A 16,975-nucleotide genomic window follows, 5' to 3' on the forward strand; every position below is an offset into this window, starting at 1 on the left:
AACAACGACACACCCTCTGTAAACCACCAGCAGCTTTCAACACATCGCCTTTTAAACGTGAACACGGCTCCGGTGAACCGGGCCGACTCACCGAAACGAGAAAATAACGGACTACAGCCGTTACAGAATGACACGGCACCGAGCCGCCACTGAGTCATTACAAAAGATTACAAAAGGCCACTAACGTTACGTGTAGCTAGCGGTTTGAGGATCCCTTTCGTTACGACCAGCATTTCCTGTCCCTGTGGTTACGCTCACTTCTACTACAGCACCGCAGACACGACGGAGCGAGCGGAGAAATCCTCCAAATTTAACGGCCGTTAACCGTCTCTTACCTGAACATAATTGTTCTCACAGTATTCCGCGACCCGGGACAGGTTCTGGTAGCTTTCCACGAGAGCTCTTTTACCGGCAGGGATCTCCTCCTCTAATAGCATTTGTAGCTCTGCCATCTTACATCCCTTTGCATTTCTCTCCTCTCTGTGTCCTTTTCAGTGAGGCGAGGCGGTGATGCTGTGGTGTGTAGCTGAGAGAGGGGCTCCCCCGCCTGGCATTGTGGGGCCGCTGGCCTCCGATTCACAACAGCCTGTGACAAATGGCAGCTACGTTAGGAACCGTGGTCGCTGATTGGCTGGGAGGCCGAGGGAGAAGAGCGGCAGACCAATGACAGCTCACTGTAATGACGTATAAGTCCATCAGAGACATGTTCAGTCTGGTTCAGTGAAAGATAATATAAATTAATGAGGTACAGAAACCTATTATATGTATTTTTTGCACAGTTGATTTTATTATTGAGGAAATTTCACATTCACCAGAAGAACTATACTTTAAACTTTTCTATCAAGAACTACAACAAAATGGCACCACAAAAAAAGGCATTACAAACGTACAATGTGTTTAATGAATCCACATGAACTGATGAGGAGGTCTTTGGATTTACATTACTTTTTTAAATTATTTGTCTTGTTTTTTGTTTTTTTTTCTCCTTGTCTTTAATTTTTTCCTCAATATATGTACCCCTGGTGTGGTTACTTCTGTGTGTATATCATGTTGATGTATTTATGTTTGTTCAATCAAGAATAATGAAGAAAAAAACTAATATTAATTTAAAAATTATGTTAAAAGGGTTAGGATTAAAAAATAATGTCGATACAAGTGATATAAATACTAATACATATACTATTACCACTACTGCTGCTACTACAGCTACTACTACTACTACTAATAATAATAATGATAATAACAACAACAACAACAACAACAACAACAGTAATACACATATATTCCCACTACTACTATTACTACTAATAACAATGATAATAGTAATAGTAATAATAATAATAATAATAATAATAATACACATTTTTATTTTGATAATGACCATTAATATTGTTGCTGTTGCTGTTATAATCATTATTGTTTTTGTTTTATCATCATTAACCTATTGTTGTTATAGCAAGATATTTAGTTTTCTGATATTGTCATAAAATAAAGGATTGTCATTCTTATAAAACAATACATGTGACATGAATAATAACATATTATCTCAGTTAAAAACGATATTCATATGTTATTCATGCAGGATTCATATTTACATATGGTATCATGCAACACATTACCTCCACCCTTTTTATTCATTTTTTCATTTGGGACAAAAACCCTCACAAAACATGAAAATATGTTATTTGAAACAAGATAATGTCAAAGCACATATCTGTAAAGGTGAGGATGATTTTGCAGTTACTAAACAACAACTAACATCAGCACTACATTACATTCATCACAATTACCAAACATAAACTGAATATCAAGCCTAAAATATTATGGAAGCTTTGGAGTAATGGCAGAAAGGTAGCAGCCAACATAAACACTTTTTAAAACATTTTTTAAACAATGGTAATTCTATATTTTTTCAAAACATGAATAAAAAATAATTAAACGACTCTACAGATTTGAAATCAATTTGAAATGAAGTCATATAAGCCTACATTATATGTGAGTCTATATGATATGGGGCCTATTTAAGGAAAACACTGTTAAAATTCCCTGCATGGTGTCACAACATGTATCCTTATAAAGAATTTACATAAGGCCTGTGTTCCTCAGTGCTATTTTGCTCTGTAAGGGATAACCTCACGAGACTACATTTCCCACACACCACTGCGGTTTAAATCCCGGCTGAGTGGGGTTTGTGGGACTTGAAGGAGTCGTCGGTGCGTTTTAACCCACTATTATGTGGAATTCTCTTCCATGAAAACTACATTTCCCAGAAACCCCTAGTGAGCAGACGCTGACTGTTTGGCTCATCCTTGACCGGAGTCGAAATTGGCTTTCTGCTGCATATTGCAGACAAACACCGGGCTAATGAAATTATTATTGCACCAGCGAACATGAACTTTGGGGTGAGTTTCTAACAATGCAGCCATAGCAGGGATCATTACTGTCAAAGATTATAGTCTATTGGTGCTAACCCGACAGGGGTTTTTTTAGACAGACCACATTTATCCTAAAATCTCAGATTAAAGAGGAACCAGTCCTCCAGCTCAGATAAGACAGGTGCCAACTAGCTGCAGTGATGACCACACTGTGTCCAGGTGTCTCTTTGCTGCACACTTCCTGAACTGCCTTGATCTCTCCATTAATTGCTTGATATTGTTGTTTCAGATGTGAGGACTCCTTCATGTCATCCTCGGTGGGGCTCAGCATGGCGCAGGAGGAGGACAAACGCAGCCTGGAGGCGAAATTTGTTGCTGCAGTTAAAGTGATCCAGAGTTTGCCTGAAGAAGGTGATGACTGATTTTATTCTTCCTCTGTCCTGCATGTGAAGTCTGTGCTTGTTTGTGTGTAAACACTGCAGGTGATTGACCTACATGTAGAGCCTCTGAGAGCTGTCACTCTTGGCTGGCCCTCTATTGATAAAGCTGCAGTAAGGATAAGAGCTGATTAACTAATCAGACATTTTCTCAGGTCTAATAACAACTCCTGTAGCACACATGTATCTCAACATGCAAGGGCACAGGTATTGTTTCAGTGTGGGGGATATTTACTTAATTTACTGCACTCTGGTGAATTTTAATGCACCGGTTTGTGGTGTAAACATGGTGAATTATAAGAAAATGGGCCCCTTGAACAGATGTGCAAAGGGGTGTACGTAGGAGCAAGACCAGGGCTGTAAATATAGACAGTGCAGGCAGTTGCACTGGGGCCCATGGGGTGGAGGGGCCTGATTGTCACCTGGAAACATGACCCTGTTCAAAGAAGAACTCACGTTATATCAAAAATGGTGCGATTTTCCATAAATGCCCTCAAAAAGGCAAACCCATCTCCATCATGGCTTTCTGTTTTTGTAAAATAGAATCAATCTACAACAAAATGTGCTTGTTCTACATAAACTATTAAGTTAAACTAATAATTTCTTAATTTCTTTTGTAATTTTTGTCATATATAGACACGTAAAGATGATTGCTGGGTAATATGTATGCTGATTACAGCAGCTAGTTTAGGTGCAAAATTTCTCGAGGCTGACAAGCTGTTAGACACGCTGTCGGTTAAAAAAATATATATATATATATATATATATATATATATATATATATATATATATACACCTAGCATGCGCTGGGGCCCATCGAAACTACCTTACACCACTGAGCAAGACACACAGGCTTTGTGGTGGTTTTGTCTCTGCATGTGTGTGTGTGTGTGTGTGTTTTGTCTTTGTAGTCGCTATGCATCTTTTTGTGCTTTTGTGTCTGTGGTAATTTTTTTGTCTCTTGTAGTCGTTTGTCTCTCTATCAGGGGCGTCATAGTGGAGGAAGAAGTGTATTAATTTAAGAGACATTTTGGAGATGAAGAACAGGGGGGGCTGGGACCAGTTGCATAAAACACTTTAAGTTTTGACACTTAATTATTCCTTAGCTGAGGGACTCTACACAGTTGCACAGAATCCCTTAAAAGGTTCCATTAGTTAAGTAAAAATGTTAACTTTTTTAATTTACTGCGTTGAAAGAGATTTCACAGCAGTAAAAGTTTCCATAGAGATTGTTTGTTTGTTTGCTTGGGCTCACACTTGTGACGCCTGTTATCGTCTCACAAAATTGGCTGATAGTTAGATAGTGAAAAAAATAGCAGAGGAAAAGAGAACAAGAAAACCATATTGGTCAGGGGAGGAAAATTATGAAGTTCTGGAGGAATACAAACATAGAAAGCACAAATTACAAAGTAAAATTTGATCCCCAAATACCAGAAAATCAGAAAATGATTGTAGGAAGAAACAACAAAAATGAATTCAGTCAAATCTAAAGTGTAAAATCAGAAGTGTATCCATCGGGTTCTCCTGGTCGCAGAACACTCTTCAAGATAAAAGTCCTCTGCTACTTTCATGTTTTTATTTGGGGGTGGGGGACAAATGAACATGTTCTAAATATTTAGGAAGATGTGGGCCCCTGCATCCCCCTTGAAATCTACGCCTATGTCAGCATAAGATTTATGTGAATTTTTCCTCTTCTCTTACTCTCTCAGGTCCTTTCCAGCCATCTGATGACATGATGCTGATGTTCTACAGTTATTTCAAGCAGGCAACTCAGGGGCCCTGCAACATCCCCAGACCAAACGGCTTCTGGGACACTCGTGGGAAGGCTAAATGGTATTTATCCATTCATTCATCTTAATTTAAGTGTCATGCCTTTTTTGACCCACAAGACACTGTTATTTTATAACCATCTTCCGGTCTTGGATGTACAAAACAAAACATCCTCCAGAAAATCCTCCAGAAAGCCAAAACTATTTTAACTTCTGCTGGACTTGTTCTTGCTTTTTAAAAATTGTTTTTATTGTTTTTTATAATTGATTGATAATCAGCCTATTAATTATAAAAAAAAATGTAGAGATTCCTTTATTCCACTGAACTCCTTTTATATTTTTGATTTTTATCCATTACTCCTCTGTTTATGTGTCTGCATGCTACTGTAAGTTATAGTATGTGTGCAAGGCAAGCTGTTCAAACAAATTGCCCCTGGTGGGATTAATAAAGTTGTCTGAATCTGAATCTGAATCTGAATGTGGAGAAGGGAATAAAGGAAACAACATAAAACAACATCCCAAATAAACTGTTCACACGAGAAACTACCAAATTTTTACAGATTATCTCCATAAAGAACCCTCTTTCTTTTCTCGCAGGCTTTCTCCAGATAATTGGCTAATTGGCTTTGTGAATATTCCATATTTTATATCTGACTAAACAATAAAAAGGACAACAGAAAACAAATTGGAACTCATTTCTATTTCATTTAGACAACACGTTGGACAGATCTGCTTCTAGACTAACATACTAACTTATAATGTACTGATGATATGTTGTCTTATTGCACATTTCATTGTTTTATAAATATTTTTCACATTTAATACACATAAAATCCATATTTGTCTCAGTCGCCACTGCAGGATTATCCATGAGATATACAGAACAGATTTCTGCTCCACTGAAGACAGTTCTAGCTGCTGCACATTTTCAAATACTCAGTGTTGACTTTCCTCTCAGGGTTGAAGTGCTGAACTGAGACTTTGTGTTTCCAGGGATGCATGGAGCTCTTTAGGAAACATGACAAAGGAGGAAGCCATGAAGAATTACATTGAGGACATCCAGCTGGTAAGTCCTTTCAGAGAAAACTAAAGCTGAATAGAGGCAGTGTGCATAATAATAAAAAGTTAATAAACTGGAGGCGCACATCTCTCTTCATATCGATGTTTTGCCATGGTAAGAAAAGTGTGTGTGCCTAACACGTATTGTATTTTTTATTTAAGTATGATGCAGCTTTTCTGTCAGATCTGTATTTTCAAGCCAGAGGCAAAGCTGCAAGCAGTTAGTCCAACAACTATTTGGCAGATTATTGTGAAATGTTGTACAGTCCTTTCTTTTGCATTACTTTAACCAAAATGAGGTCAGAAGAACTAATTGTCATTTTAAATGGATGAGGGTCAGGTTGTTTCACAGCAGGTAATCAAAGCACAGAAGCTCCAGTTTGTCACAATTCATTTCAAATCCAGTGCTCCACGCATTAATGGGCAGGTCTGACCCATTAATGCGTTCACATACAGTGGTTACCACTTTGTATTAAAATGAAAAAAATGATCAACGATGAAATAGCCTAGACCTTTTTAGATAAACAAATAGCTTTGGACACAGGGAGGGTCAGTAGAGGATAAAAGTCTGATAATTATGAGTTATGAATAAATATTTGTGGGCCCATGATATGAAACACAATAAACAAATGTTGCTCTGCAGTTGTAGGGGATGTGAATGGAAACACATCCAACATATACTAACATCACCCAGATGTGCTGATCACAGGGACAAGGAGAAAAGGCCAGCTCCTTATCCCCACCTCTTTCTTGCAGCCTTAGGACACTAAAGCAGAACGGGATATGTTGTATGTTATTATATGAATGGAAACACACTGAACATGATAGCAGGGTATGGCATAACCCAGATGTGCCGATCACTGGTGGCACTGTAGTCTGCAGTGACATGACAAGACACAACAACCTTTGGTAGATGTTTTTTGTGGTGGTGCACTGGCGGGAGTGGAGCAATGTGGATCAGTGTGGATAAATGAAAAATGAACACAATAAACAGTTTATTTCAGGTGGTAACACATTACTTGACATTGTAAATGTAGTAATATTGCGCAAAATTCTGTTGGTATCATGTTATATTACTTCGTTACTGCTAAAATATCATTTATTATTACTGTAACAGGTTACTCTTGTAACTCGCTAACCCCACCACTGGAAATGGTATATAAATTACGAACTATGTTTTCATAAGTGTTTAATCACCTAAAAATAAGAATCATTGTGTTTTTGTTACCTCAGAGTGAGCCATCTCTATCGATGTATGAAAGAGGTTCTGTTCTACTGAGTCTGCCATGTTGTTTCTACAGTAGCCCAGAAGAGACAAACCAAACACCAGCCCTTTTTAGATAGGAATTGTGCAAATTTGCAGGAAAGCCCAATCAGTCTTTTTTCAGCATTGGCAGTATAAAAACAAAATTGGGGAGTGTGGCAAAATGCGGCCTACCTACTTTTGTTCATACAGAATGCACCTTTTTCAGGGCAACAGCGGGTGTGAGTAAGTAACAAAACGTGTAGCTCAGCATGTGACGTAAACAGTGACGTGGGAGGGAAGTCGCGGCTAGTCAGGCGGCAGTTCTCTCGTAAATCAGCCTGTTCTTCACCGTCCCCGTCATCTGACGGTTAATGGCCTCTTCGTTTGTGAGGACAAGGAGGGCGTGCAATGCCTTGTCTCCCCAGTTGCTCATCTTTACAGTGTCTGTCAGGTTTGCATTTCCCTCTTGCTACTGGCTCCTCGCTAATTCCTGCTATCAGCTGTTTCCTGTTTATCCACCACCAGTGGCTCGCACGTGCGGCATCATCAACAGCTCCTCCCACAAGTCTTCAACAGCCCCTCCCGTTGCGGAAGGCCACCTTGGTCTGTTTAAACTAAAAAGGTTCCGCCAATATGACTACTCTACGAGGCGGAAAATTGGGCGCCTCGGATGAACTCGCCAATCCGCCTCTGTGTGTATAAACACTCGCAGCTGGCCGGCAAAACGGCCCAACATTCGCGGAAAATCTGGCAGTGTAAAAGGGGCTACTGGCTCTAGATAGGGCCATTCATGTTTTTGTGTCAGCCGTAGCTGTCCTGCTCGCTTGGCACATGGGAGAAGTTTCAGTTCTGCAAACTCACTGCTAGATGCCACTAAATCCTTCACACTGGACCTTTAACTCTCAGTGCTGACATAGTTTTCAGCTAGCATATATACTTATTAGCCTAATCAAATTCCTGAAATCCAGCTATGGCTTTTGGATTTGGTGTGCCACCCCAAGTTTTTCGGTGGCCCCATCTGGCCACCTTACTGAAAAACTTATGGGAGTACCACTGGTTAGCATTGTTATTGCGAGTAGTGATGGCCAAATGAAGCCTCATGAAGCATTTTCTATATTTTCTGAGCCCACTAGATGGCGCTTTTTGTTCAACAGAAGGTTGAAAGCACACTGAATTGCCATTCTTTGAGCCTCTCTCTTTAAACACTGAACACCATCTAGTGGGCTCAGAAAATAAAGAAAATGCTTCATGAGGCTTCATTTGGCCATCACTAATTGTGAGCATTTTAGCATGTTGATGTTAACATGTAGCTATGCTGAAGTATACAGCCTAACAGAACTGCTGCTAGCATGGCTTAAGACTAGTAGTCTTTTTAATTAAAAAAGAAAACTCACTTTATGTGTTATGCAAATAATTGTTGAACAGTAACAGATGCTTTTTAATAACAGCAGAGGCTGCTTTTGCAAATTTTGTTCATTTTGTTTCACCTCATAGCACCTGAGTGGCATTCAAGTCCTCCAGCAGCTGTTTTTAATCAGCTTTAATTAACTGTATCATCAGATATAATTAGTCAGCCTCTGCTACATGTATTTATATCTAATTAACTTTTTTTTGTATTGACTTGTTGACAGCTCTGCCACACCTGTTTATGTAAAAGAAAGTGTTCTACTGTGACATTTACAAGTCTTACTAAAAAGGGGTTGGGAGAATAACCACAAACATTTATTATTTGTGTGTGTTGTCAGATTTTGGAGACCATTCCCATCTCAGATGAAGTGTCCGACCTGGTACAGGAGCTTGGCAACTTCTATACAGAGGTAGACGGAAGAGGAGAGGACTCTGAAGACAATGAGGTGGACAGGAGACCATTCACCAGACCCTTTGCAGGTCATTCAGGTAACGTATATGATGAGTGGTGTCTTTATAAAAGCAGAATACAATCCAGGGAGAGCGCTGCTGCTCAGGTGGGATGTAGTGCTGCTGTTAACTCACACAGATGGTCCTTCTTCGTATACTGAGCCTGTCTTACTTGTGTTTTATCACTAGATGAGCTGCTCAAACAGCTTCATCAACCAACAATGGAAGGCAAGTCTTTGGTGTTGGCAGTAGCTGTAGAAGTGATAGATTGGTTCCACAGTATTTTAAGTTGCTTTCAATGTTTCATTTGACTGACAAAACACAGATTAGGGAACATTGTTTTTGACTTAAACTGACGGAACTCTAAGAGATTAGATTGTTAGGTAGATAATATTTTCCTGTGTAATGTGTGATGTCTGCTGTAGTGTGGTGGTTGTTTGCTTATGTCGTTATTTGCACTTTGTGGTATAGATGTAGAAGCTGTGACTCGCTAACAGCTAACTGTGTGTATGTCTTCGAGTTGAATCACACTGTGCAGCATGTACTTTGATAAAGAGTTAATCGACCGTGTTTCCCTCATCGCTCAGGCTATGGGGATCTGTGGGATGATATACAGAACCTCCAAGAAAATGACAGCAGTGCTCATGGCGTAAGTGTCAGTAGCGAGGAGGCAGAGGGAAGCAGAGAAAATAGTGAAGTGGAGATAAATGAGGAAAGTAGTGATTGGAGGAAAAGTGAGGAAGAGGAGAATGGGGATGAAGAAGACAATACAGACGATGAAGACAAGGAGGAAGAGGAGGACAAAGGTACCATCTGTAGTTGTTAGCTGTGTTGTGCTGTGAAATTGACTGTGTTTCAGAGGTTACACAATATGCAGGGTATTTCTTTCCATAATTTAAAGGATAAGGCTCATGATATTGTATATTTTTATTAATGAAATACTTAACCCCACAAATGACCATTTGTATATCATTTACTCACCCAGTTTTATGTTAAATTCCTGAAGATAACTTTGTATTTCTTGCATGCATGCTAAACTATAAGTGAAACTTGTTTTATGCTCTCTTCAAAGCCAGACTCTATTGATAAAAACAGTAAAGCCCTGTTTCCACCAAGCAGTACGGTACGGTTCAGTTGAGTTTGGTATGCGTTTTTTCCATTTCCACTGTAAAAAGTTGTGGATGGTGCCAATGGAACCATTCCATACCATTCCCATTTTGGTCACCCTCTGTTGGGGTACCTAGCAAAGCGGATTATGTGGACTGCATATATTCTAATCCTCACTTGGAGGAAAAAAAGCATTGGGGAGCGTCATTCCTGTGGGCTCCGGCAACACTGAACACCTGAGCTTGCCTGAGAAGGACTAAATGCAAAAACTAGCTATTTATAAATATCTCATGGAGAGAGACTCACTGCAGCCTGTTTTATTTTGTTCTGAAAATTTCGGCGTGCAGCCTTGTTCTGTGGATGATAAACAAGGTGCAGACTTCCATCTGTGTCACCAGTAATGAGGAAATACAGTGAGTGCTGGATGGAGCAGTGAGTGACAGAAACCCCGCCCACATGAAATAGTACTGTTTGTGATGGAAACGCTAAATGGACCAAGGGTCTAGGTACCAAGTCTGAAGGGTTACTTTTGGTTCCAAAGATACCATACTGAAGGTGTTTGGTTGAAATGGGGCTTAATTTTACCTTGCTGAACACGGGAGCTGCTGGTCTACCTCTACCTTGATCAGTTATTTTGTTTGTGTTATTGTGTGAGAAATTCACAAAGTAACACAAACCAACTTACAGATAGAGGCAGCGACAGACCAGCAGCTTACGTGTCAAGAGAAGTAAAATTATTGTTTTTGTCAATGGAGTTTGGCTAACGTTTAGTGTCGCTTTTAGTTCAGTTGTCTGTCAGAAAGGACTGTCTGTTTGGGCAGTACTGAGCATACGACTGGATAAATAAGACTTGGATTATACTGCAAAATTGTGTGAGAGTTTCTCAACACATGTTTGGATATAGTTTTGTTGTTGTTAAATGCGGACCCCTGTGACTTATGTTCACCAACACTTTTCTCCATTTGGATTCCTCAGTCAGTGGAGGCATATGTTATTCTTTAAGATCTTTAAGAATAACATTTTCACTATAATATGACACCTTTGAGTTAATTTTAAGGGTACCAGATGTACGTAGTTTCCACTTAGAGTAATTTCATGTGATGTGTTTTCCCTCTGAATATGTATATATATATATATATATATATATATATATATATATATATATATATATATATATATATATATATATATATATGTATATATATGAGAACAAGAATTTACACTAAGTACATCCAGTGTGAGATACGGCTAGACACCTAAGAAAAGAACTGCACTTCTTATTGCTAATGCTTTATCATACTTTCTCACTCTCCTTCTCTGTCTCAGACTGGAGGCCTGACCCAAGGCTGCTGATGGTGGAGAAGAGGTGGAGGTCTGACACCAGGGGGTCCAGCAGCAGCATGGAGCCCAGCATGTCCTCCTTCACCAACGGGACACACAGCTCCCTCAACAGCGAGGTGGAGGAGGAGGAGCTGGCCTGCTCCGTAGAGCCCAGTGTGCAGTGTAACTCCTATATGCACTTTAATGGACACCTGAGTGGTAAGATTACACATAAATACAAAAAGGTGATTATATTATGGCAAAGTAATAGTTTATGTATTAAAAAAGAGTAAGATTTGCCAGTACATACCTTAAAATGGTTTTAGATAAGTTACTGAGGCATGTAAACAAAGCATTACAGTAGCTGAGGCAGGAGAATACAAAAGCATGAAAGCGCTCCATTAAAGCGCTCAGAGAGCTGACATGATCTGGCTTGAAGGACAGGTAGATTTGGGTGTCATCAGCGTAACAGTGGTGGGATATCCCATTAAAATGACTGATAATGAGTCCTAATGGAGGCATATCAAGTGAGAACAAAATAGGACCAAGAATAGATCCATGTGGCACCCCACACATCAGTGGAGGTGAAGACGAAACAAAATTACCAATGGAAACAAAAAATTCTCTATCTGAGATGTATGATTCAAACCATTATTATTAATGTTTATTATGTAGATGTACATTAAAGAATTAAATAATTTACCATGTTGTCTATGTTCAGGTCATAGTGATGTTCCCGAGAAGAACCATCGATCCACAGACTCAGACAATGAGGAATTCTGTGACTCAATGGAACATCTGGCCATGGAAGAGGTGTCGTGTCCCTCCTCCAGAGTTTACACCACATTTAAGGATTAGTTTCGACATTTCAGGAGATATGCTTAATCACTTTTCCCTAAGAGCTAAATGAGATGATACCTCTCTCACGCCTATGTACTAAACATGTATCCAGAGCCAGATGACTATTAGCTTAGTTTAACATAATGACTGGAAACAAAGGGACTCAGCTGACCTACATCTGTCAGCACCTCTAAAGCTTACTATACGACAAGACTGCAGGAAGCCACTGCGCACAGCTAAGAAATAGTCTAATAGCTTTAAAGTTTTAGAGCTTTAAAGATGGTGGTAGGTTTGTTTTTTTACTTTGGGCTGGCTAGCTGTTTACCCTGGCTCCCAGTCATTATGCTAAGCTAAGCTAACTGTCTCCTGGCTGTGGCTTCATATTTAAAGGGATTCTTCACCCCGGAAATGACAATTTTCATATCAATTACTGTCCCTGTGTGATGTTGAATTTGTGATGGAGAGTGATTTTTTTTTCGCATGCCACTGGTAAACTGGTAAAGAATCCGAAAAATGGAGAAACTTCTTGATGAATTGAAGTCATAGGGGTCCACATTTAATAACGGCAAACTACATTAAAACATATTGTCACAAACTTTCACTCAATTGTTTTTGGCTGTTCCATTGGGAGCTTGACTTGTGGAAGTGTGAATGAACTTGGGGTTCAGTATCTTGCCTCGACTGGGAGCCTGGGATTGAACTGCCAATCTTCCGATTAGTGGACAACCCACTCTACCTCGGAGTCTCAGATCCCGCGTACAAATGATCACTGGGGGGGTGAACTATTCCTTTAATGAAGAGAAATGTGAAAGGTATCGATTTTCTCATGTAAGCCCAGGGAAGAAGTGTATTGAAGTGTATTTTCCAAAACGTCAATCCATTCCTTTAATTATGGCAACATTACAGAAAGAAAGTTATACGTTTTCAAGTAAATTGAACATGTTCTGTTGGTTATTCAAACTGTGGTTGACTCTCTTCTTTTACCTTCAAGGGACTGTCTACATCAAAAATACTGTCCCCTGGGTCAGGAGCAGCCTCAGTGAGGCAAAGGGATCTTTGGTTTGAGAGCAACACTACCCTGAATGGAGGAGAGGATCAAGTACTCATAGGAGATTCCTACCTTAAAGAAGGGATTAGTGCAAGCCAGCACAACAGCTCCTTGTCAAGAAGAGGGAGGGGTGAGACAGTCCACTTTGATTTAAACTGACACTGTATCCCTGATTTACCTTTCTCCCAGGATGTGCCCTTAGTTCATCATCCTAAGGCTTCAGATACACATAAACACAGCAGTTTTTCCACAGGAGTTGCATGTCGTAGCATAAAGCTGTCACATTCTGATTCCTGTTTCAGGTTCACTGTCGCCAAGGGCTACCTGCAGCTCTCAGCGGTGTGTCAGCGTAGATGCTGCCTGCTGTTGTGTGTCACAGAATCGACATCCTGGCAGCGTTGCCAGGGGAAACATCAATGAGCAAATAGCTACAGCTCTGCTGAGGCTGCAGCATGACATGGCCACGGTTTTGCACAGGCTGCACGCTCTGGAGGCACTAACGGTTTCACAGGTGAGAGACCAGAGGTGTTAGCCACAGTGTTTACTGAGCTATGATATTGTTGATGATTGTCTCCATGACAACTTATTATACATAGATATCTACATTTCCTTTTAAATTTTTCAGTCAAGATCATCTTCACCAAGGCAGGAGGACTCTCTACCTGTAGCACAAAAGGTTTTTATTTGATTTCTATTTAAAAATCAAAAAAAAAAAATCTGTTTCGTAAAGGTCCAGTGTCTAGGATTTAGGGGCATCTATTGGCAGAAATGGTATATAATAAACATATTGTATTTGTATATATGTTTTCTTGGTGTATAGTCACCTGAAACTAAGAATTGTTGTGTTTTCATTACCTTAGAATGGTCCATTTATATCTACATACGGAGCCGGCCCTCACAGAGTCCGCTATGTTGTTCTACAGTAGCCTAAAATGGGCAAACCAGAAAGGGCCACTCAAGTTTTTGTGTTTCGTGTAGTCTGATAGTGCATCCGTCCCACAGGCAATACTTTGGCCTAATACACACTTACATGCCTGGAAGATGATCAGCTCTGCATTCAGGATTTCTGTTAAGTAGGCTATGATACAGTGCTGGTTATGGTAGCTTAGCAACCTCAGACGCAACCTGCCTCTTCGCTCTTGAAAGCTGACACAGAGTAGGCACAAGAGCAGCACCCAGCGCCTGACCTCATGTTTTTCAGGTGGTTAAAGACACGGCGTGTGTACGGCCACATAAAGAGACATAACAACCACAAAGAGACGCAAAACCACAACAAAGACTGCATGTCTTGCTCCTCTGTAGGAAGGGTGGTGGGGCCCTTTGCATATCTGTGCCCGGGGACTCATTGTCTCATAATCCGCCCATGGTTTCAGTTGGGTGCAGCCTTGCAGCTAGATGCCTTTAAATCCTACTCATTAGACCTATAAGGCTCCGATCACACAGAAAACATTTGCAGGTTGCAAAACGTGAGGCGCACCACACTGCCTTTTTAAAAAATTGAATGCCACTAGTAAAAAAATGTTTGTTGCGTCTTTTTATTGTTGTCAGTCAACCACCCCGTCACGTCCTCACACTAACTTTCCCATGATATCAATCTTCCGTCTTTTCCCCAGTAGCCTAATGAGTATCTTGTTTCTAAAATGTTGAGGCAGAGGGTACTTGCTGTAGCTCTGGTTGAGGGTGAGAGGCTCTCAGTTAATAGTTTGTTGGTCACAGGGAAACAGAGATCTGTGTGGGTACACGAGACCCTAAAAAAGAGGGTGGATCATGGGAAGTACCATCAACTGGTCCAGGAGCTTCGCCTCCATGATGCTGTTTCCAGGCATATTTTAGGATGACTCGGGGGCATTTCGACAACCTGCTGTCTATCGTTGGGCCATATAGCTCTGGGTATCCAGCAACCACTACTACTAGTTTCTCCTCCATTGTTTACCAACTGTAAACTTCTTGTCGTGAGGCCTGCCTGGGGAAAAAATATGACAAAAGAAAAAATGGCGTGGGGTGCTTTTACACTCTGATTAGAAGTTTTGTTCAAACTTGAGGAGTTCAAAGCACTTTGCGAAAAACGCCAGGTGCCTACAGCACAGAAATGTGAGGCATGTGACATCGCATAAAAACATTTACAAAAAGGTGCCTCCAGATGCTAAAACGCTTTCTGTGTGATCACAGCCTAAGGGTACCAGATGCACATAGTTTCTAGTAATTGAATGTGATGTGTATTCATATGAATGAGAACAGTATTTCAGTCATATAAAGAAAAACCTGTAATTTGCACTAAGTACATGCAGGCGAGATGTAGCAACCTCACCGCTAGATGCCACTAAATCCTACGACCAATTATGAACCCGTTATGACCAAGTTGTATCCAATCAGGAAGCAAACATTTGCCTTATGCACGTTTCTATTTTTATAGTTTCTGAGACCGTCTTGGTGGCCTTTTGACTTCTCTCCACTCACAGCGGTGTTGACTGCACTCTGGCCTCTGATTGCTCATTGGCTCGTCCAGCTTTACTTACAGCGGAGGAGGAGGTGAGCAAAGTACCGAATAATGACTTGGTCTGTTATTTATAGCAACACTACACTACCAAAATCACTTTCACCTTTTCTTCTCACAGGAAATTCCCCTGAACTGTCAGACGTCAGCATCAATCAAAGAACACAAACCTGGAAGGAAATTGTTGCACTTTTGTTGCTTTGTGGCTTTTTCAAGCCGCCACCACAGACGGAGAATAATGAGGCACCAGATGGAAAGGAGACCTTAGATAAACGGACTGGAGTGCAATGGCTGACTCTACAATATAGTGTAGCATTTTAACTTCACAGATACTTTAGAGGTGTTTTAATGAAGGGAAGATTTGTGCATTATAAATGCTGGCACATTTTCTTTGTTACAGTGAGTTTAGCATTAGGCGGTGATCTTATTTATGACATGTCTCAGATCACCAGGAACTTAATATACCCATAACTCTAATTCATCATCATACAGTGGCTGTGGATCATAAAGCGATGCCCAATTGTCATTGCCAGTTATTTTATTTATTGTACATTTCATTGTTTGTTTAGCTTTCTCTTAATGTTTTTGTTGAAGTTTTTTTTTCAGATAACTAAGAACTTTTATATTTATTGTTGGAAATATAGAAATATTTTAGCTGCATTTCTCTTTAGACCAAATAGACATGGTGACCAATATTGTTATTTATGTGTAAACGTATATATTTATTTTATGGCTTCAGTGCAATTAAGTGAAAGGTTGCACATTTACAGAAGGCGAGATACAGAGTATGAGGACAATCCATATATCCATTCTTGTTAGCTGTACAGTGAAAAAGAAGAATTCTCTGTTAAAGCAAGGGTGTGGTGCTTTCAAATATACAGTTGTTAAACATAAGTATATGAAGCAAATTTTGACATGCAATAAACACATTATTGAGTCAAACATATTTATTGTAGTGAATCTTTAAGTTTTGTGGACAAAGTCAAGGTAACGGCTGACAGACTTTCTTTAAAAAGGTAGTTCTTTTCAGTCAGTTTAAACTCGTTTTAGTTTTGGTTCCATTCAGTTTTATTAATATAGACCAATATCACAAATCACAGGGCATGATGGTGCAGTTGCGGCTTGGTGGTGCAGTGGTTGTCGCCTCACAGCAAGAGAGCTCTTGGTTCAAAGCCAGGGTGGGGAGTTGGATCCCCGGTGTGGGGGGAGCCCCTCTTTGTGGAGTTTGCATGTTCTACCTGTGTCAGTGTGGGTTGGTGTGTGATAGTCTGGGGACCTGTCACCCACCTCTAACCTAGTGTCAGCTCGGATAGGCTCAAGCTAGTGATGGCCAAATGAAGCCTCATGAAGCATTTTCTTTATTTTCTGAGCCCACTAGATGGCACTCATGGTTTAAAGCGAGAGGCTCAAAGAATGGCAATGC

General features: G+C 40.2%; 2 protein-coding genes across 7 annotated transcripts in view; one reads left to right on the top strand and one right to left on the bottom strand.

Annotated features, from left to right (window-relative positions):
• The window catches only part of LOC117271562 (abl interactor 1-like), a 47,867-nt gene extending 47,314 nt beyond the window's left edge, over positions 1-553 (bottom strand). For all 4 annotated transcript variants that reach the window (XM_033649823.2, XM_033649821.2, XM_033649822.2 and 1 more), the window contains exon 1: positions 336-553. In XM_033649823.2, the coding sequence (XP_033505714.1) occupies positions 336-452 (117 nt within the window). In that variant the 5' untranslated portion in view covers positions 453-553. The remainder of the gene's footprint in view (positions 1-335) is intronic.
• A 6-nt stretch (positions 554-559) lies between these two features.
• LOC117271568 (acyl-CoA-binding domain-containing protein 5-B-like) lies at positions 560-16,496 on the top strand. 3 transcript variants are annotated; one of them, XM_078173139.1, is made up of 14 exons: positions 560-745; positions 2,665-2,786; positions 4,522-4,645; positions 5,575-5,647; positions 8,632-8,782; positions 8,933-8,971; positions 9,331-9,549; positions 11,177-11,389; positions 11,892-11,983; positions 13,002-13,188; positions 13,361-13,569; positions 13,684-13,734; positions 15,472-15,587; positions 15,674-16,496. In XM_078173139.1, the coding sequence occupies exons 1-14, from the start codon at positions 741-743 to the stop codon at positions 15,684-15,686; spliced, it is 1,614 nt and encodes a 537-aa protein (XP_078029265.1). In that variant the 5' UTR covers positions 560-740; the 3' UTR covers positions 15,687-16,496. The 3 variants fall into 3 exon arrangements, with proteins under 3 accessions (XP_078029265.1, XP_078029266.1, XP_033505723.2); XM_033649832.2 differs by lacking the exon at positions 560-745 and adding an exon at positions 2,230-2,402; XM_078173140.1 differs by lacking the exons at positions 8,933-8,971; positions 9,331-9,549.
• The last annotated feature ends 479 nt before the right edge of the window (positions 16,497-16,975 follow it).

The sequence above is a fragment of the Epinephelus lanceolatus genome, chromosome 12 (genome assembly GCF_041903045.1).
Source record: "Epinephelus lanceolatus isolate andai-2023 chromosome 12, ASM4190304v1, whole genome shotgun sequence".
NCBI classification, from domain to species: domain Eukaryota; kingdom Metazoa; phylum Chordata; class Actinopteri; order Perciformes; family Serranidae; genus Epinephelus; species Epinephelus lanceolatus.

Coding starts and splice junctions, on each gene's coding strand:
- LOC117271568 (XM_078173139.1), top strand. Junction 4,646..5,574: donor ACTCGTGGGAAGGCTAAATG/GTATTTATCCAT, acceptor TTGTGTTTCCAG/GGATGCATGGAGCTCTTTAG. Junction 11,984..13,001: donor AACATCTGGCCATGGAAGAG/GTGTCGTGTCCC, acceptor TTTACCTTCAAG/GGACTGTCTACATCAAAAAT.